Source organism: Hesperophylax consimilis, chromosome 14 (assembly GCF_061612785.1).
Source record: "Hesperophylax consimilis isolate HC1 chromosome 14, BYU_Hcon_1.0, whole genome shotgun sequence".
Lineage (NCBI taxonomy): Eukaryota > Metazoa > Arthropoda > Insecta > Trichoptera > Limnephilidae > Hesperophylax > Hesperophylax consimilis.
Genome location: NC_142849.1, coordinates 11,769,177 through 11,791,905, shown reverse-complemented (window position 1 = coordinate 11,791,905; position 22,729 = coordinate 11,769,177). Strand labels below are relative to the sequence as shown.

General features: G+C 35.8%; 1 protein-coding gene across 1 annotated transcript; it reads right to left on the bottom strand.

Annotated features, from left to right (window-relative positions):
• Nucleotides 1–250: 250 nt before the first annotated feature.
• On the bottom strand, nucleotides 251–22,466 carry eIF4EHP (eukaryotic translation initiation factor 4E homologous protein). The gene is made up of 6 exons (XM_089639505.1): nucleotides 22,255–22,466; nucleotides 22,002–22,176; nucleotides 15,325–15,489; nucleotides 13,285–13,407; nucleotides 7,861–7,997; nucleotides 251–4,306 (listed from the first exon to the last, which is right to left on the bottom strand). The coding sequence occupies exons 1-6, from the start codon at nucleotides 22,263–22,265 to the stop codon at nucleotides 3,934–3,936; spliced, it is 984 nt and encodes a 327-aa protein (XP_089495631.1). The 5' UTR covers nucleotides 22,266–22,466; the 3' UTR covers nucleotides 251–3,933.
• Nucleotides 22,467–22,729: the final 263 nt, after the last annotated feature.

Here is a 22,729-nt window from a genome sequence, read left to right as displayed (position 1 = left end):
GCGAACACTTACCCTACGGTATGCGCATACTTACCCCGCACACGGGGTAAGTGTACGCAATCGACATGCTTGTAAATTTTTTTATATAACTGTTTGATTTATGAACCATATGAGGTTTTTATGGTTGTTTGAGATGCCTTAATAATCGATCATATTAATAAACAAAAAATTGAGTAAAATACCTAAAGCTTTTTAATACAAAAATCCCAATGTAAAAATTGCGCACGGTTACCCCACGTGACTCTACATGTGATAATAATTTCTTCTCAGTAAACACAGCATAGGATACTTATAATAAAATATATTCACTCGTCTGGATAAAAATAAAATTACAAAATTTTTATGGTTCACTTAAGATCTTTCGTCTATTATGTTCGATATTATGAGAGTTTGTGTAAATGTTTGACAATTTCACTGATGAAAAAATGTTTAGAATTATGCAGTGCAAATAATTTTATAAAAAAATATAAAATGAATTTTATAAAATAGAGGTAATTCAAATTAATCGAGTCAATAAAAATATAATTAAAAAATTCATGCACGGTTTTACTCTCAACAATAACTTACTGTCTTTTTGAAGGATTTTTTGTGAAATAATTTTAATCTTACCTAAGTGGTTGTCGCATATGTGATTCGTCGATGGCTATCCCCAGAGCCAGCCCTGAGCCAAACGGCGCCTGGCACGAGTAAAATTTTGGCACCTCTTGTCAAAACCAGTAGATGTCTAGGTAGTACGTAGGTGATCGATGATATTTGGATGATTTGTATTTTTATGTAGCTCCATTTGTATGAAAAATAATCTCAAGAGCGATGTGTTAGGTGTTAGACATTATCAGCGTCTTGGCAATTCGGCGCCCGGAGTAGACTGCTTCAATTTCGCCCGCATAGGGCCGGCGACGGCTATCCCCATACCCAGATGTCGCATGTGTAATCCATAAAGTTTCACTAAAACATGTGTACACTGTTCTCAAAACATGCCGTGTGATGGGATAGACTGCGTAAATACAGACAGCATTGTAGAGGCTAACTTTCTTCTGACCATTCTAATGCTACATATACAAGCTCGAGCCGAACTGCCGAGCTGAACCTCAACTTATGAGAAAGGAATGGAGTAACTGCAAATGGTGCGAAACGCCACTTGCAGTTGCTTCGTTCCTTTCCCGTAATTCGGGGCTAGGTTCACAAATGTATACATACCATAACATCAGAAGCGCGTATACAAAAACAATTTAGGTCGATTCCTTTAGCTTAATTTTATGTACGACAGATTGAGTAGTATGGCTTGATAAAATAAATAAATAATAGAGCAAATCATTTTAAATTGAGTAACTTTGCGGAGCTAGATTATGCATAAAAGCAACGGAAAGAAAATTTGTAATAAAAATAAAATCAAGAGTTGTATGTTTTTATGGTATGTAATATCATTTCAGACTCTGATTAAAATATCATGTATTTATTTATAAGCTATTTTATAGATGCATGGTTCCCAAACAAAAGAACTCTAACTCTTATCTTGTATCTTTTTCTGCCAGTTACAAGATATCTTATATGATTATACCGTCTCATTTTTCCAAAGTTTCAAGTCGTGTTACAAAGTTTTCTTTGGGAGGGATTGTACACATCCCTCCTGCAAATGAACACTGTGCTGATATCCGAAACCTTGACGAAATTAGATTGTATAGGCACAGTGACAATCTTAAACCAGCGGAGGAACATTCAAAATAGTCTAATTATTTTTAAATGGCAAAGGATTAAAATAAATATATGTGGTTTTTTCAAGCAGCTTTTGATAGGGTCGCTAATTATACACAATAAGACTAGATGCGCAAGACAAAAATTATCTTCATAAATATCTCAAAAATTATAGACGCTGTAATGAAAAATGGTGACGAATAGCAGTGTACCATGACATTTTTTTTAATTTTCAGAATACAAGGTTTTCAGTTGGTATTTTTATAACTGAAATTAACACTTTTTTAATAGAAAAAACTGAAATATTTCCTTTTTGAATAATCTCCAATAATCTCCAGACAGCTTATTCCATTAAAAAAATATGGAATCTTTCCAGCTATAAAAATACAATTACAGAAACGAAGTAAACATACTAAGAGGGTTTGAAATTAATACAAAGATTAATTATGGAAGCTAAAATTTCCTTTGAAATGTAATGGATTAAGGACAAATCTTCAGATGAAAATATGTTAACATTCTCGTACATAAATATTAATTAACTTCATTACTAGCACAGACAATTCCCGACTTATTACAATACATTCTTTAAAATTGCATCAGGAGGATATTTTCAAATACATACATATTCTTCACCGAATCTCAACTCGTCGATTGCACAAAATAAAATGTAAAATTACTCAAATTTTTTACTTAAAACGTAAACCAGCGGCAGGATTGTGCATTCAGAGATATTATCATGTACCATTCTGACGCATTGGAAAAATCAAATTTACCAATGTAAATCTGATTCATTGGGCTGACTTAAAATGGTCTTAAATTTGCAGCAATGACACATAAAATTTATAAATGGGTTTTACTGTTAAAAGGTGGATAGGTATTTCTAGGTAACTTGAGATTCAATGAAGTATATTCCTACATAACTAGCCAAAGATCTTGGCTGTATGTATATTATGTACCTGAATAAATAAAAACAGCAGAAAAATTTTCTGGCGATTCATCCACTTTCAAACGAATAACAAGAAGTTTTAGAAACAGCCTAGAAGTTTCTTACCAACTACATATTATATATTATTTAAAATGCTTTCAAAAATTCTATATCCACTCGAGCGATTGGTGTCATATATACATTTACCATATTATTTAATTAATAGCATTCCTCAATATATTAATATGGAAACAAATGAAACTGCCTACTGCGGGTTTAAGGCCAACGAATCCACCTAGATTTTACCGTTTATCCCATATTTTTTAAATTTATAAATTTGGCACAATATGGCAAGCGATCGCTCAAAACGTTTTTACAAACTTGGCATTATATGCCAAAAACCGCTCGAGTGGAATGAACTTACACAATTACGTAATAAAGGCATACGCCTGGTTATTTTCATATCTGAACTTAATTATGTATTATTTTGTTAAGTCAAGAATCGTCTATTTTAGTAAATGCGTTGAGCATCCTTAAGAAAAAATATTTAACAGGTAAATAAAATAATGTCGTCATCAACAATAATCATCCGCGGGTCGATGTAACTTTCCACTCGTGTTTCAAAACAGAGCCGTCACAACGGTAAAAAAAACACAGAAATGCTTAGACAACTTTATATCTTATTGTTATATTTATGATGAGAGGGGTTTGGCTAATGAATTAATGGAAAATTTATTGATTTTTGTTGTGCGATGAAGGGAGAACAATTTAAACTAATCTTTAATCGAATAGAAGTAAATAATTTTTGTAATGCTTCGATATTTTAGCCCGTCAGCCTACAAGTCGTCATATTAATGCTTTCTCATTCTGTATGCCATTTCACGACCGTCGCAGGCTTGCCTCTTCTGCTTGGATAGTTCACTGACTAAAATATATATAGATTAAAGAAATATTTGAATAGAAGTGTAAATTTCATTAATATATTCAGAAAACTGATGGGCTGACGGGTTAACCTTCAGGTTTGAAGCACTAACCAAATTGAACACAACAATTTGGATTTCTGTAAGTTTAATTTTTAAGTTATTTTCTGTTCAAATTTGAACAGTGCACATACACGCTCGGTAACCATTTGCAATTCGCATTCATAAGCAACGTATGCTTGACGTTTACCTTAAGAGAATGTTTATTTACAAATATACAAATGGAAATTACATACAAAAAAGTTAAATGCAAATCTGGTGTTTAGTCATACTGTCATCGGCACTATGGAAAGTATTTCACGCTATGTATTACAGATGACAGAAACGCGGCTAGTCTCAACTCCCCTCGTTTTCTCGTTGTGTCGTAGAGTCGGAGCTCATCGTGGAGGTGGTCTCCGTGGATAAACTGCCGTTTGTCGATTCCGGTGTCGAGGAACCTGCCGTCGAGGAGTTTGTGTTGGACAAGCCGATGGCGGTGTCCGGAGTCGAGGAGTTGGTGGTCGGCGACTCGGCCGATGTTAGGTCCGCATTTGAAGAGTTGACGATCTCTGTAGAGTTGGTATTTGATATTGCGTTGTTCGTCATATTATTCATATGTGCCTCGGTGGTATATGAATTGACCCTCGCCACGTTTGATGATGAGTGGAAGGTCGTAGGATAGTAATTTGAAGAACCCCCGCCAGATGAATTGACAGACATCGTCGATGCGCTGAAATAAAAATTAAAAAAAAACATCACTTCACAGAAGAACTGGGCTGAATACCTGACAATTTGTCATAGTACCTACAGGTAATATGCCCCTACCAGTTGGGGGTAATATAATTTGTCATAGTACCTACAGGTAATATACCCCTACCAGTTGGGGGGGTAATATAATTTGTCATAGTACCTACATACCCCTAACAGTTGGGGGGGTAATATAATTTGTCATAGTACCTACATACCCCTAACAGTTGGGGGGGGTAATATAATTTGTCATAGTACCTACAGGTAATATGCCCCTACCAGTTGGGGGTAATATAATTCGAATGATGAAATTATAACCAAATGAAAGGGCACAAATTGAAATCATACAAAACACAGAATGACTTCCCAAAGGGACTCGATTTGCTTCTTATAAATATGGATAATTTACATTACTATAGAATAAATGCTACAGACTAAGAACTGTTAATATTCTAATGAATGCGGAAGGTAGCGTCCAAGATGGCCGTCCCAAGCACCTGAGAGATAAGGCGTCAAGCTAGAGATATATACGGTAAGATTCTTCAGTATCGATACAGTTTAAGTTTAATGCTATTAATAATGAACTCAAACCAAGTTTTACAGGGAGATGATGAAGGACACAAAAAAGGAAGGTAACAATAATCTTTACAACGCAAGTCAATCAATACCATCGAGCAGTACGTTTTGACACAATGTTTATGTTTTAATGAAACATCACAGCACTTATGGGTCATTCCTCCGAGCAGGTCAAAAAATGCGATTCTCATGTTACATACTTATTATATTACAGTAGAACCTCGTTAATTCGAAATCCACGGGACATCAAAAATCAAATTTCGAATTAACGAATTCCCACGTAATTCGAAATTTTATGAAAAAAAAAAAAAAAAATACGCCGAAAATCGATTTTCTCGGCCGTCTCTTCAAATCCGGATGGTATTTTAGTTGTAAATTCGTAATAATACCAATTATTTCTTTATTTTCGCGGCCGATTACCATAGCGGCGGGCCCTTTAAATTCAGAAATTCGCAATAAATTCGTAAAAATGCTATATATTTACGCGTAAATCGAGATTTCGCTGCCGATTTCGGTCGCGGCCTACCCTTTAAATTGAGATACAGTGGTGCCTCACACAACGAACTTAATTCGTTCCAGGAGCAAGTTCGTTATGCGAAAAGTTCGTTATGTGAAACGCGTTTTCCCATAACAATACATGTTAAAAAAAATAATTCGTTCTGTAGCATAAAATATGGTAAGATGACATAAAAAAAAGATAAATTTTTTGTTATTATTTTTATTTAGATACATCTAAAAACATAATGAAAAAAACACACATTTTTTAATTTTAAGAAATAATCGAATCTTGCACATCTTCATCCATTTTCCGCCGATGGTGCAGTGAAAAACCTGTCCAAAGTCGTTTGTTTCTCTCTTTTCTTCAACATCTGCCGGAAATAACGGACAAGAGTATCGGAGTACAGGTCGTTGATCCTGTTTGCTTCAGCGGAATCCGGATAGTGGGCATTGGTAAACTCCTGAACTGCTTTCCATTTGACCAGGATGTTCTTGATGTCAGCAGTTGGAATTGGTTGATTGTTTGATTGTTGCTCCTCGTTATCAGATGACGCTTCCCTTTGAGCATTGTCCTGTTGTTGGGCCAGAAGTGTTTGGAGCTCTTCAGTTGTCAGCTCTTCTTTGTGTTCCTCAATAAGCTCCTCTACATCCTCTTCCTCTACTCATTAATCGGCAGTGATCGTAGAAGATCGGGCGACTTCGTTGTGTGAAGCGAAGTTCGTTGTGTGAAGCGAAGTTCGTTGTATGAATCGTGAAATGAACGAAAAGGAAGTTCGTTGTGTGCAGCATTCGCTGTGCGAGGCGTTCGTTGTGTGAGGCACCACTGTATTCGTAAAAATACGATATATTTCCGCGTAAATCGAGATTTCGCGGTAATTTTCCGTCGCGGCCGGCCTTTTATTTCAAATATATGAATTTAAATTCGTAAAAATACGATATATTTCCGAGTAAAACGAGAATTCGCGGCCGTATTCCGTCGCGGCCGGCTCTTTAAATTCGGATATTCGAAATAAATTTGCAAAAATACGATATATTTCCGCGTAAAACGAGAATTCGCGGCCGTATTCCGTCGCGGCCGACCCTTTAAATTCAGATATTTGATGTAAATTCGTAAAAATATGATATATTTTCGCGTAAATCGAATTTTATCGGCAGTTTTTCGTCGCGGCCGGCCTTTTAAGTTCAGATATTTGAAGTAAATTCGTAAAAATATGTCATATTTCGGCATGAATCGAAATTTTTCGGCCGATTTCCGTCGCGCCGTATTTTTTAACTCGGATATTCGAAGTAAAGTTAGTAAAAATACGATATATTTCCGCGTAAATTGAAATTTCGCGTCCGATTTCCGTCGCGGCGGGCCCTTTAAAATTCAGATAGTCGAAATAAATTCGTAAAAATACGATATATTTACGTGTAAATAGAGATTTCGCGTCGAGTTTCGTCGCGGCTGACCCTTTAAATTCAGATATTTGGTGTAAACTCGTAAAACTACGATATATATCCGCGTAAAACGTATTTTCTCGGCCCTCCAAACTCGGATATTCGAAATAAATTTGAAAAAGTACGACATTCCAGTGTAAATCGATTCAGATTTACAAAATAATAATACTAATTAGGACGACGTATAACCACGTAAAAATACATTTTTCGGCGTTTTACCGCCACGGCTGACTTTTAGAATCAGATTTACGAAATATTATGATTTATTTTCGCAAAAATCAAATTTTTTCGAATTACATGAACAAATTTTCGTGCGCGGACAAAAATAAATTTCGAATTACGAATTAACGAATTTCGAATTAAAAAAAAAATTTTATGAAAAAAATTTCTAGCGGAAATTTTTTTGGCGAAAATTTCGAATTACGCGTTTTTTCGAATTATCGGGGTTCGAATTAACGGGGTTCTACTGTATCAGCATAAGTTGCTTAAATTGTGCCATTACTAAAGAACAAACTAAATTTCTTTAAAACTTTTCGAAATAATCAATATTTTGTGGTCCAAAATTCACTTCTGTGGACCACAAAATATTAATTATTTCAGAAAATTTTTCAAATGAAACTTTAAACTTAGTTAGTTATTTAGTAATGCCACAACTTAAAGCCACTTAAGCCTGAGACAGACCACGCTATAAGCGCACTATATTTTCGTGGCTTGGCCTATTTTAGCATATCGCTCGCCACGCATTACAAATGGGAATGTCAGCATACATTCCCATTTGTAGTTTATATAATGGCGTTTGGAACCTTTGGTTTCATAAAGGTGCACATTTTAATTCTTGTTGTTAACTTTTGAAAATAAGGCATGGTGTTTTCTCTTTCTAACACCGTTAAGATTATATTTCTCACCCTAACAGTAAGGGAGATTCAAAGATTTCTATGAGAACATATGAGATATTCCCAAAAGTGAACAAATTAGCCGGAAGGGTTAAGGAAGTAACATAGAAGCGATTGAATGTGTACTCACTTGAGGCATTGGGTATGTATTTTGTACTCTAAGGAAACACCCGGCTGTAAATGTAGGACTCGGCGAAGAGTGTCTCGAATGCGAGCACTCGCCACCTGGTCAGACGCAGTCCGGTGCCACACCGATATTATGTCTTCCTGCAAAAATCACAAACATCACACATTAACGGCTAATTTCACATTATTAACGTACACAGATAAACTTTAACTAACATCCCGCCATTTCTCCAAAGGGAGGCAAGGAAGATGAACAGCCAAACAACTCTGTCTTGGCACACACTCCTTTCTATACATCAAATGGTGCTAAATATCAACAAGTTATTCCTAAATTGATATTTAGCACCAGCGACTGACCTTGTCCTTCATGCAGTTCCTTTATACATAAGATAAAATCACAGTTATAAAAGCACAGTTGACAGGTGTAGTAGGGCATACTGAAAACCTTCCCATTCTTTGTGAAATTACTGATCATAGATTTGGCCAAATGCTGAAATGGGCCGAGAATCGGTTTACATCATAATATTAATTAACAGGGATCAAATTATTTTCAATAATATTAAACAGGGATCAGTCAATTGTCAAAATTAAAATTGGAACTGATTTTCTGAAAATTATTTAAAGTATTTAAATATTTCCACATTTCCGAGCATCTCAAAAATCTTCACTGGCTTAAATGTCCTGAAAGAATCCAGTTCAAACTTTGCTGGATGGTATTTAAGTCACTTAACAGAATGGTTCGGGCTTACTTATCGGAAATGTGTATTCCGGAAAATATCAACACGACAGTCAACACTTAGATCAGAAGCGTCAGTCGATAGTCAGCCAATCTTCACGACAGTCAACACTTAGGTCAGTAGCGTTGTCAACCATGGGAAGATTAAAGGAACCAAAGCGAACATCAGATAATAAATTTCAGAGTGTCAACACCTAAAGCCTGGAATGGACTGCCACATGACTTAAGGGGGGGCTAGGGTTTTAAAATTATTTTTTTTGCATTTTTTAATTTTTTTTTAAATAAATGCTTAATATGTTAAGAATATTGTGTTCAAATTTCAAGTTGATTGGAGCAAAATTGACGAAGTTACGAGTATTTTTATACCTGTCGGATTTTAATCCCACCCGACCATACGTATAAGCCGAGTAGAGCAGGAAGCTGAGAGACAAACTAAAGAAGGCAGGATTCGTCGTAGACAGGAGCAAAAAGGTGCTTTAGACATCATGGATGATAGCAACATCCTTTATGGACCTGGCATTGATGATTCAGTGTGAGGTAAGCCGATAAAATTTGCTTATAAACGTTTAATACCAAATTTTTGTTTAGTGTTCAAAACTTTAAAGCATTTTTCCCACAACTCACGTTTTCAAAGTCGGTGCCCGTCATAACTTCAAAACTACTGCACCGATGCTTTTGAAATTTTGAAAACTATTTCTGTACATAATTTAAGAGGTAACGCTGGAGAGTTTTTTTCAAATTTGTTAATAATTATTATTTTACAATAACAAATTAGCCGATTTTTTTCACTAAAAATAGCGTTTTTCCCTTCAAAGTGTTCCAAAAAAGTGAAAAATTAAAATTTCGACTAACTAATGAACTTTAATTTTTTGATTTCAGATGACCCAGCACCGAGTTATGAGGGGCACCGCCATTCTACTTTTTTTGAGACGCGTCCGAATAATTGCTGCCATTGCCGTATTTTTTAATATTTCTCCGTGAAAATTTTATACAACATTCTTAAAATGTCATACTTTTTGCTATTAGATTTAATAAAGAGATTTTAACTGTGTTGTCACAAAAAATTCACAAAAAAATGCCTTTTTTCGTACGAATTAACCCTAGCTCCCCACAGAAATTTGAAAAATCACAGACTCGACAGAATTAAAATGAAAAACTTAAAACTCACCTTTTTAGACAGTCTCATCAATAAAGTCAGAAAATTTTCACCTTCACAGCCTGCGACATTATAAATAACTAAGGACGGGTTGTTTCGGAGAATTTGAACAATACATCAAATTTCAACATTCATTTTCGGGTTCTGTGAAAGTCCTATTCAAGTTCTGTTACTATATCATAATAGGCTGGTTGCTTGACAGAACTGAAATAATAACAGAACTTTGAAGAATTGTTCAAATTCTCCGAAACAACCCGTCCTTAGTGTGTAAAAAATGTGAACCACTAAGAATTTTTAAGCTTCGGTCATTTCATAAAAATTCTTCAGTCCTAAAGAATCCTCCAGTTTTTTTAAAGAAATATCAACTCTACTTTTGCCACTAATCTTCTAATAAATGCAAAATCAATAGTAATGAAGGATAAAATACCAAATGTAGAATCAATGTCCAGTGATTTACCATAGTGTCCTCTGCGTGCAAAGTCTTAGGACGGGTTGTTTTGGAAAATTAGAACAATTTTTCAAATTTAAGAATTTTTAAGTTCTGTGAAAGATTTTTCAAGTTCTGTTTTTATTTCAGTTCTGTCAAGCAACTAGCATGTAATCATATAATAACAGAACTTGCATAGGACTTTCACAGAACCCGAAAACGAACAAATTTGATGAATTGTTCAAATTCTCCGAAACAACCCGTCCTTAAACTTTTTAATAAAATTGTGCGCAAGGTAAGTATGTTTCTCTGTATCTGTTTGTAAATAATAAAATTATATAGAGACCAGCAACTCACAATAAATTGTACAGAATTTTTTCATTGTGGCAATTGGATATGGAGGCACAGTGCCGCCTAATATAAGTAATTAAATTCGGTACCATTTTCAACACAGTACAGTAGAACCTCGTTAATTCGAAATCCACGGGACATCAAAAATCAAATTTCGAATTAACGAATTCCCACGTAATTCAAAATTTTATGAAAAAAAAATAAAAAAAATACGCCGAAAATCGATTTTCTCGGCCGCCTCTTCAAATCCGGGTGGTATTTTAGTTGTAAATTCGTATTAATACCAATTATTTATTCTTTATTTTCGCGGCCGATTACCGTAGCGGCGGGCCCTTGAAATTCAGTTATTCATAATAAATTCGTAAAAACGCTATATATTTACGCGTAAATCGAGATTTCGATGCCGATTTCGGTCGCGGCCTACCCTTTAAATTGAGATATTCGTAAAAATACGATATATTTCCGCGTAAATCGAGTTTTCGCGGTAATTTTCAGTCGCAGCCGGCCCTTTATTTCAAATATCTGAATTTAAATTCGAAAAATAAGATATATTTCCGCGTAAAACGAGAATTCGCGGCGGTATTCCGTCGCGGCCGGCTCTTTAAATTCAGATATTCGAAATAAATTCGCAAAAATACGATATATTTCCGTGTAAATCGAGAATGCGCGGCTAATTTCCGTCGCGGCCGACCCTTTAAATTCAGATATCTAATGTAAAATCGTAAAAATATGAAATATTTCCGCGTAAATCGAATTTTATCGGCAGTTTTTCGTCACGGCCGGCCTTTTAAGTTCAGATATTTGAAGTAAATTCGTAAAAATATGTCATATTTCGTCGTGAATCGAAATTTTTCGGCTTATTTCCGTCGCGCCGTATTTTTTAACTCGGATATTCGAAGTAAAGTTAGTAAAAATACGATATATTTCCGCGTAAATTGAAATTTCGCGTCCGATTTCCGTCGCGGCGGGCCTTTTAAAATTCAGATATTCAAAATAAATTCGTAAAAATACGATATATTTACGCGTAAATAGAGATTTCGCGTCTGATTTCGTCGCAGCGGGCCATTTAAATTCAAATATTCGAAAGAAATTCGTAAATATACAATACATTTACGCGTAAATCGAAATTTCGCGGCCGAGTTTCGTCGCGGCAGACCCTTTAAATTCAGATATTTGGTGTAAACTCGTAAAACTACGACATATATCCGCGTAAAACGTATTTTCTTGGCCCTTCAAACTCGGATATTCGAAATAAATTTGAAAAAGTACTACATTCCAGTGTAAATCGATTCAGATTTACAAAATAATAATACTAATTAGGACGATGTATAACCACGTAAAAATACAGTTTTCGGCGTTTTACCGCCACGGCTGACTTTTAGATTCAGATTTACGAAATATTATGATTTATTTTCGCAAAAATCAAATTTTTTCGTATTACACGAATAATTTTTCGTGCGCGGACAAAAATAACGAATTTCGAATTAAAAAAATTTTTGTATGAAAAAATTTTTCTGCAGAAATTTTTTTGGCGAAAATTTCGAATTACGCGTTTTTTCGAATTATCGGGGTTCGAATTAACGGGAATCTACTGTAATATCTCAATATGTAAAATGATGCATTTTTGAGGTCACATATTGCAAGAGGCTACTTGTATAGTGAATGTGAGCCAGGTCAGTTAGCAATGGAAGGATATTAATATAGGAGGAGGTTTACCTGAAATTTGATGCTGACCACAATTCCACATATCTCCGATGTCATCTAGAGATGTCGGGCGTGTTTAAAGAAAGTAGGTATGAGCAAATACCGATAGGCGGACCGTAATAAACATATGACAAACTTTAGAGAATTGCATTTCAAATAATATTCAATTTTCGTTTCGTACTTTTATAGCTTGGGTATACTGAGTTACTATGTAGATATAGTAATTAAAACAAATTAAAGAAATTTGCATGGGACCTTTATTTAGGCCCGGACTCAGCATAGCGCCAACGCAAAAAGTACCCAGCCGAAATGTGTTAAAAGCACTAGCTTACTGTTGGGAATAAGGTAAACTGGGGTGATGATTGTTTACGGAAGCTATGCATACTGTAACTTTGTCATTAATAATAACCCTAAGTTTTATAGTACGGACATTTCCACTAAGCAGTGGCGGCTCTTGCACTTCTTCGATGGTGGGAACTGTACAAGGTGTCCGGAAACTAATAGTACAAGCGGAAAACTTGTGAATCTACATCACATAAAGATCCAAAAAACACATTTTTGCAATCTGAGCATTTCAATTCTTTGTTTTTTTTTACTTTTTCCATTTTTTTCAGCAACTAAAGAGTTTGACTTCAGAAGAGATAGACTTGCCCTAAAATGAAATCCGGGTATCATTTTGACGAGATGGAGACAAACTGCGTGACAGTTATTTTGGAACCAGTAGGGTTCCAGCATGTCTTGAACAAACGACAACATCGTTTGTACATTGAGCGCCGGCGAGCGAACATTGAAATAAGGAGACCTTGCGAAGAGAAGTAAAGATCGCTAAAGCAAGGTAACGGTTTGCAGCGCAGTCAATTGCGGAACTTTTCTGCACTGGTCCTAACCGAGTCGACTAATACTATGACATTCGAATTAACGGGAATCTACTGTAATATCTCAATATGTAAAATGATGCATTTTTGAGGTCACATATTGCAAGAGGCTACTTGTATAGTGAATGTGAGCCAGGTCAGTTAGCAATGGAAGGATATTAATATAGGAGGAGGTTTACCTGAAATTTGATGCTGACCACAATTCCACATATCTCCGGGCCGACCATGAACTGCTCCCCGAGCATGGCCATGCACAAGTCTTCCCACGCTCGGGCAGCCAGCCCTTTTCTTAATCTTATCACCTGGAAAATAATCACACCGATTAGCACAAGAGAAAAAAAATCTGTCAACTCTCTGCGTACGATCGATGCTGAGATAATTTACTATTGAAATAGTGGGAAAATGTTGCTTACAACGTACCCACAATACCTTTCTTTTGAACCCCTAGATCAATTTTGAGAGATATCTCTCCCAGATGTCAAAACACCGGTAGAGCCTTTTTGGGAGATATTTTTCCCAGCCTGACACGGCCTCGATAAGTCATGCTATCTCATTTTGCATAACGGTGAGATACATGGTTTAAACAGTGTTAGAAAGAGAGAACACCATTCTTTGTATTTGGATTTAAAAGTTTACTTTTAAGTATATTTTTATATAAAACGAAAAAGAGTGAAATGACAATAACTTTTACGATACCTTTGTTTAATTAAATATGTTTTTTAGATTCGTATGAAGTAGTATAACAGTTTATATAATAAAAACCACCGGTAAGGGACTGCAAAACTGTATCCATTTATCATTTGCATTAAAAATACAAAAATCTGAAAGAGTCTTACATTTGCTTTCAAAAACAGTATTTTATTTTTAAATACTTTCAAAAACAGCATTTAATGTTGAAATATTTTCAAAAAGAGTATTTTATTCTGAAATACTTTCAAAAACAGCAAATTTATCTGGAATCGAATGAGTGTAATGCAAAAATATTTTCCGCGCAATCCACATTTTGACAGTCGCTTAAGAGAAATACACTGCAAAATACAGAGGCCCTGGGGTTAAATGTAAATACCGCGCAACAGTCCCAACGGCTCCCAATCATCCGAAGCCAGTGAGACTATGGCATCCTCAATTGAGTACATGCGATGTCCGGATTCGTAGTCGAGAGCCTTACCCCTCAACCACAGGTGGAAACGCAATGCTTTGAAACCTAACCAATCAATAATATTAATTAATCATCAATAATAATATAGAAGAACGCTCAGGATATGATGAAATTGAACTAACTCTAAGGACGGGTTGTTTCGGAGAATTTGAACAATTCTTCAAATTTCAAAGTTAATTTTCAGGTTCTGTGAAAGATTTTTTCAAGTTCTGTTTTTATTTCAGTTCTCTCAAGCAACTACCCTATGCTGATATAATAACAGAACTTGAATAGGACTTTCACAGAACCCGGAAATCAACATTGAAATTTGATGAATTTTTCAAATCCTCCGAAACAACCCGTCCTAAACCTCTCTCCTTTGGAAGTCCGTCGGGAAAGAAATGACCTCATTTGCTTCTTCAAAATTATAAATGGTATTATTGATTCACCTACTCTACTGCAACTCATTCCCTTCAATATCCCCTCGCACAGACTCAGAAATAATGAACTGCTCTTCCTCAACCGTCATTCGACAAATTTTGGATATTATTCACCATTGTCCAGAATGTGTAGACTGGTCAACTCAAGTCAAAACCTTAACTTCTTTGGAATAAGTCTGAATGATTTTTGCCGGTCGCTAAACAAGTGACGGAATATTATAAGTGTCCCGTGGTCCTGACCCACGGCGTAGTCTTGACTTGATTCGACTTGTCACTTTATTTTCTTATATTATATCTGCCTTATGTCTTTGCTTTCAATCATGTACCTTTGTCTAATCCTGTATTTTTCATTTTATTGTTTTCGTGTTATTATTTTGTAATTTGGACGATGTCCGTTAAATAAATAAATAATAAATAAATAAATCTCTAGTTCATTCAATTTATGATCTATGGCATATTTATGATCTATGGTCAATATTGTCAAGATCGAGTGATCGCAGCTGTCATATGGGAATGGTAATATAAATAATAATTCTCTTAATGTTGGCAACACTAGCCGCGAGCGGACAGTTATGGCACTTCTCCATTGAGCTCTAAAATCTGTTCTTATATTTCCGTAATTAATATTAAATTGGACTTACCCATTTTCCGCCGTTAATATTGGCCGTGTCTTCCCACATGGGCCGCACTCCGTACTTGAACAGGTTGAAGGAGGTGTCTGGGGGCAGCTCGCTGGGGCGGACCAGGTGGCTGTACAGTGCCCACCATTGCTCCACACTGGCAAACTGCCCCACCAACTTGAGGGCCTAAGGAGTACCACAAAAAAATACTTCATTACATTACCGAGAAACACCACAATAAGTTTCTTTAAAGAATATGAAGCTAGAAAACCTGAGATTGTGGAACCGCGAGACATATCCGAACAGTTAAAGACAACACCAGTGAACTTTATTAATACACTTCGGCCGGGAAAGGTAGTTCTACCTGTTCGGTCGATTGATGCTTAAGGGAAGGGTAGTTTTACCTTTCGCGCCGGCCTCATTTCAATGGCAGAAAAGACGTAATTATCCAACATTTTTACATGAATGTTATATACCAATCTCTTTGTAAAGATCCCAACTATATGTACATAATTATCGAATCATAATGCAAGTCTTTTTTTAAATTTATTTTCGTGCCTTTTGTTTACTTCGGTATTTCAACAAAAGGATAGTATATTATTCCTGGAATGAGGGTTTTTATGACTGTGAAACCCGATTCAAATCTCTTTCTCCATTCCGCACCCACCAACTCCTATGTGCAAGCGAGCGAGAGATGTCGGGCGTGTTTAAAGAAAGTAGGTATGAGCAAATACCGATAGGCGGACCGTAATAAACATATGACAAACTTTAGAGAATTGCATTTCAAATAATATTCAATTTTCGTTTCGTACTTTTATAGCTTGGGTATACTGAGTTACTATGTAGATATAGTAATTAAAACAAATTAAAGAAATTTGCATGGGACCTTTATTTAGGCCCGGACTCAGCATAGCGCCAACGCAAAAAGTACCCAGCCGAAATGTGTTAAAAGCACTAGCTTACTGTTGGGAATAAGGTAAACTGGGGTGATGATTGTTTACGGAAGCTATGCATACTGTAACTTTGTCATTAATAATAACCCTAAGTTTTATAGTACGGACATTTCCACTAAGCAGTGGCGGCTCTTGCACTTCTTCGATGGTGGGAACTGTACAAGGTGTCCGGAAACTAATAGTACAAGCGGAAAACTTGTGAATCTACATCACATAAAGATCCAAAAAACACATTTTTGCAATCTGAGCATTTCAATTCTTTGTTTTTTTTTACTTTTTCCATTTTTTTCAGCAACTAAAGAGTTTGACTTCAGAAGAGATAGACTTGCCCTAAAATGAAATCCGGGTATCATTTTGACGAGATGGAGACAAACTGCGTGACAGTTATTTTGGAACCAGTAGGGTTCCAGCATGTCTTGAACAAACGACAACATCGTTTGTACATTGAGCGCCGGCGAGCGAACATTGAAATAAGGAGACCTTGCGAAGAGAAGTAAAGATCGCTAAAGCAAGGTAACGGTTTGCAGCGCAGTCAATTGCGGAACTTTTCTGCACTGGTCCTAACCGAGTCGACTAATACTATGACATCGGGATGCATAGTGATATAAAAATACAAAGATATTCATAGAGAATCAGGGATGGGCTTTGTGCACTTTAATAAAATATACAGAGAGTCGTTTCTTTTGCTTTCGTAATGTTATGTATTCCTCCGTGGTATTATATATTTTATGTTGCTTATTTTAATATTTATTCATGTTAAAATTATTGTACCCTTAAAGAAATATATTTTTTTTAAAGCCTATTCAAAAATACGTATCATATTCGTGCATAAAATTAAGTTTAATTAAATTAAATTATGTGTTAGATAATTCACATAAATTAATTATATTTAAGAGGTTGCAGACTATGGCATCTCCACTCCCGGCTAAGATGTGTGACTGCAGGTAGTGATAACAAATACCCGGCTAAGCAGATCTGGTCACTAAACACGACTAAAGCCATTTCAAGCTACCAGGGCAATACTGAGAGTATCTACTACACATTGGAGCAAATAAAAATGTTGCTGCTATGTATTATTTCAATGAAATTATTTACGTGTGAAAGAATTCAAATTTATTAACCCCTTCAGTAATCATTTAAAAATTAAAAATGGAAAAGAAAAACACCTTTTTTTTTATCAATGAATTTTATTTACTCAAAATATATATCCTCATTTAAGCCATTTCGGGCCCAAAATGGGACTGAATATTGATGTTGTGGTGCATAGTGTGAAAAAATAATTAAAAATTTTCTTTAGTATGAATTCCGAATTCTGGCACATAATAGCCGCCCGAGTATACTCGGGCGTGGTCCTTAAGAGGTTAAAAGAGATGATTATATTATTTTTATGATAGGAGCTTTTGTGTGACAACCCTAAATATACGTATCATGGATATCCACTTAGCTTGCACATGTTTGTTGTTGCGGTAAGTAAATTATAACTCACTTAAACTTGAAAAGTGTTCAACTAAAAAATATTAGATTTTGAAAGCAAGAGGAATTTTTTGCGGGATTTGGAATTTGCAATAACGTTTATTAATGCTGCTGGAAATTGGCGTGCTATTGTGTAAAAAGGGCTAGCAATTAGTAAGCAGATTTGATTTTCAAAGTCTTAATTGTGATGGTAGAATACGAGTTGCCTGAAAACTGTCAGATTCATTTATTGATCAGTCATTGAAAGGGTGATGCCCAGGTAACTTCCCCTTCTGCATGCTCCTCGCTACATGGTTTGTTTGCCTCACCCTTATCTTCCTATCTATTGAAAGGGTGACACCCAGATAACTTCCCCGCTCTTCGCTACATGGTTTGTTCACGTCACCCTTATCTTCCTATCTATTGAAAGGGTGACACCCAGATAACTTCCCCGCTCTTCGCTACATGGTTTGTTCACGTCACCCTTATCTTCCTATCTATTGAAAGGGTGACACCCAGATAACTTCCCCGCTCTTCGCTACATGGTTTGTTCACGTCACCCTTATCTTCCTATCTATTGAAAGGGTGATGTTACATTTTACAAATTTATGTAGAGTAATAAAAATAATAATGATGCAAAATAAATAATGCAATTTCTTGCAAGATTTTCATCGAACATAATTGATTGTGCGTAATTCCTGTCTGAAACTAATGTGACTTTCTTGAACTAAAACAAAGGGTCCAATAATTTGTCACAAATGAAATCCATATACAAGTCCGCACGCGCGGTTTCGTGGAATGCCTAGGTTTGAGAAAAAAATGAACTAAATGTACCCAAATGCGTAAAAGGATGCAGAATCGGAATATTCCCAAGTGTGCGAGTTAGGTTCAGCGCACTGGAAGCCCGTCAACGCACTCTCATCGAAAACGTTTTATTTTATCATTGTACGTCAATTACCGGTAACTAGTGATGTATTAATTCCCAGGAATTTATTTCTGGGGAATATTCCTGGGAATGTTCCCGGGAATGTTCCCGGGAATATTCCCCTGGACGGGGAATTTTGATTTTAACAACATAATACATCAAAAAGAATAGGTAATATTTATTAAATAAAAAATAAAATATACACACATATGGTACATATAGAGCAGGATAGATCCATAAAAACTATTCCCATATATATAGGAATAGGATCCAAGAGAAAAATAACAAAAAAACACCGATCAAAATTATTTTAAAGTGAGTAGTATCTCTATATAATTGTATACTGTACAGTATTAGAAGCCTATATACACTCTATGCTAGTAAACGGTACATATAAAAAATCAATCGTAAAACTGTAAAAATGACACAACTTCACAGATCGTTACTGTTCATCTGATGATACCGATTGGACACTGACACTATCAACTTCGCTTCCACTTTCACCTTCATATTCTTCTTCTTCATACGACCCGGCCGAAGTTGTTGCCGACTCAGGATTATCTACGTTTTCTTCTTCCTCAGCACAGTCAATTGGATGTTTGCGTTTGCGAGTACCAGATAGGTTTGAAACGTTATTTGAGTTGTTAGACAATTCCTCCGTGTTGTATGAATGCGAATAAACGTGCTAAAAGATCTCTGTGGCTGCTGAAGTAATTGGAGCAGTCAATATTCTTATGGCAACCTGTGACAAATCAGAACATCCGCACATCCCCTTCCACCAGGTCACTGGCGTGATTTTAACGTGATAGGGATGTCCCTAGATCAGAGGAAGTCGTCTTAGATAACTGCTAACACTCAATAAAGCATCCAAGAGAAGTGTAGAAACCATTTTATTAAAAATAAAATAAATTCCCCGTTTTCGGGAATTTATTTCAGGTCGGGGAATATTCCCGGGTCTACATCACTACCGGTAACTACTGACAACCACGCATCGTGACAGTCAGCGAAACACCGTACCCCCCTCGCTCATTACCGAACCACTCGGCAATTTATCAACGCATGCAGACAAATATATTTATCGACAAATCATTTTTTTCTGTTGCGTTCAATAAATATTTATACGTTTTAATTATTTAAACCGATACCTAAGATGATAAGGAACACCAAAAATAAAAACTCTGTGTTTAGTATATTTACAGAGGTATTGATAATAATAATTATATGTGTAAAATCAGTACACAGCGCCGGCAAGGAAGGGGTAATAAATCGTTCTTATGCTCAAAGGTTAGGTGGTGGAATGATTTGCCGGCTTTTGTCTTTCATCCCTCCAACAACTATAATGATATAACAAAATTATCCCACTAAAAATATGTTATTTTGATTCATAATTATTGATTTCAAAACCGAACATTCCAAAACGGTTCCAACTGGCTAAAATGTTATTATGACATAGAAAACTCCAATTGTCAACGCCAATGTGATGAAAGTAGATTGAATGCTGTTGAAATGAGATCCCTGAGGCGTATGTGTGGTAAAACCATGATCGTGTGTGAGGAATGTGGATATCCGCAAAGAGTGCAAGGCTGATGTAAGCGTAATGAGTAAGATCAAGAAAGGTACCCTTAGATGGTTTGGGCATGTAGAGCGAATGAGCGAAGAAAGGAGTGTAAGGAGAATATACGATGCAAATGTGAATGGTAGCAGAAGTAGGGGACGCCCGAGGAAGACATGGCACGATCAAGTGAGTCAGATACTTGAGTCGGGCCATGTCAAGAGTCAGAACAATGGAAGAGTATGTATGAGACGATGTATGAATGTGAATGAGACAAGGAGTGTGTGACAAGACCGAGTTGTTTGGCGGTCCGTCCTCTCTGCCTACCCCTGCGGAGAAACGGCGTGATGGTTAGTTAGTTAAACGCCAATGTCTGGAAATACGACTGTCACCAACATTGCCCGGCGTGACGTCAATGCCGCTGAATTCACGAATATAAACGACCATGTCGTTTTGGCGGCAAATCAAAAACGACACATTTTAAATTATAGAAAATTTACTAGTCGTAAAAATACCTCCATAACTGTAATTTTTTTCGAAAATAAAAAACAGTGAAAATACCCTATTCTGTCTGTATTTGGGTCATTATTTGCAAAGTACAAAATACAAACATCTCCGGCAAAGGTCAATAGAAAAATATCACTCGATGATGGCCAAGATTCTGTATCTATATAGATAACTTTTTCAAATTCAATTTTATTTGGATCTATAATTAAAATATGTAAAATTAATTTGCAACACTAAAAAATGCACCTTATCTGGAAGTACAAGATTAATCAATAAACAGATAATCTGCAAAGTAAATAATAAATAAATAATCAAGGTCATTATAAACACACCAAAACAATTGATTGGTTAGGAATGAGCTATCACACAGTAATAAATTAATTACTTAAGAGCAGGAAAAAGCAATATTACATTAATAATTGGCTTTGCATTTCAATGCGAATTATTTTTACTAACACCCTTCCTTCCTGGTAGACGGCAGTGTAAAATGTCTTTAATCCAATTATGCAAATTGATGCGAGATTAGATGTTTTGGGTAAAATGTTAATGGAAGATGAAGACAAGAAAAAGAAAACCGTTGGCATTTATTTTTCATACAATTTGATAAATATAGAAGCAAATCCAACATACCAACCCAGAAAATAAAACACAGTTGTTAGGCATCCATAACTTACCCAAATGACGTTTTCATGAAATTGAAGAATTAAATTGGAATTATAATTTTATGGTAAGAATGGTTTGTAAAGATTGTATGAGAAATAATTTCAAATAAGTTGGTAGAAATGTACACAAATATAAGTAAATAACGGGCATAAATAAAGCAATACATAGACGGAATGGCTTTGTATTTTCTGAGAAATGTATTGCTTTATAAAGAATTATCTTAATTAGTACAACTCATCTTGTTTAGAATTATTTACCATATTCATTAACAACACACAGCTCTGGCTAGAAAGAATAATTCATAAATTAATTTATATGGACTAGAAACTTATTCATTGCGCAAAATTTGATTATGAGATTTGGGCAAATTTAACAAAACAATGCGTCAAAGTGATAATTATTTTATGGTATTATGAATGGAACAAGCTTCAAAATACGAGCCTTTCCGTTGAATCAAATTATAAATCTTTTACACTAATTCTGAAGTCATGTAAAGATGTGGATATGGTCATAAACATAGAATATGTGGCAAAAGGGGGCACCAAATAGAAAGTTTCTATCTCGAGTAGATGTTGGCGGTAGCAGCGGAGCAATATCATTAATCGGCCGAGTGTTCTGACGTTTTTACACAAACAGTATCGCTTACCTGCTCATACTGCACTGTGTTGCTTCGCAATCTATTTCCAGGTCTTCTGAACCAGAGCCAGTAGGGGTATTGTAGTTTGTGCTCATTTGAGGGCACATAAATGGGGGACGACCGATCAGGGGAGTGTTCACGATGCTCTTCGTTGTCACTATTATCCGTTCCATCCCCCTTGGTGCTAAACAGAAAAGTGAGGTTAAAGAGGGAGAGCACAACCATCTTGGTGGAGCCTTCGAAATATGATATTTATTCGTACTTGTCAGACATAATGTCCCTTGGGCGACACGTGATTGGTTCTTTTGAATAACGATCTAAATTAAAAATATATATCACAGAATTCGCGCACGATTTCAAGCAGATGCAATACTTTTAGACACCTATCAGCAATGTTGACTTCTAAAAAAAATCATTTTTGTGACAGTGCTAAAATTCCTAAACCAGTTCTTGCTCCCAGCTCATCCGGCTCATCGCTTCGTGAACTGAAAACGGTGTTCAAAAAGGGAACTAATCCGCACGGTGGTTTGATCAAACTATGGCCACGGTTATTAATAGACCGTGTTTTTATGTGCTCATCAACCCTGATACACGGATGCATTCTCCAAAAGAAATTCTTGATAAGCAACATCGATAACTAAGTTGATACCTACTTTGTACGCATTTTGTACGTTATAAAGTAACTTGGTAAAAAATGTTCCCGTCCAGAAGTTTTTTTATGCATTGACTTTTAAAAT

What these genes read in the sequence shown, in the direction of transcription:
- eIF4EHP (XM_089639505.1), bottom strand. An exon ending in TGGTCAGCATCAAATTTCAG is followed by an intron (nt 7,998 to 13,284) that starts GTAAACCTCCTC and finishes TGATTTTTGCAG; the next exon opens with GAAGACATAATATCGGTGTG. An exon ending in ATACATACCCAATGCCTCAA is followed by an intron (nt 4,307 to 7,860) that starts GTGAGTACACAT and finishes TTTTTATTTCAG; the next exon opens with CGCATCGACGATGTCTGTCA.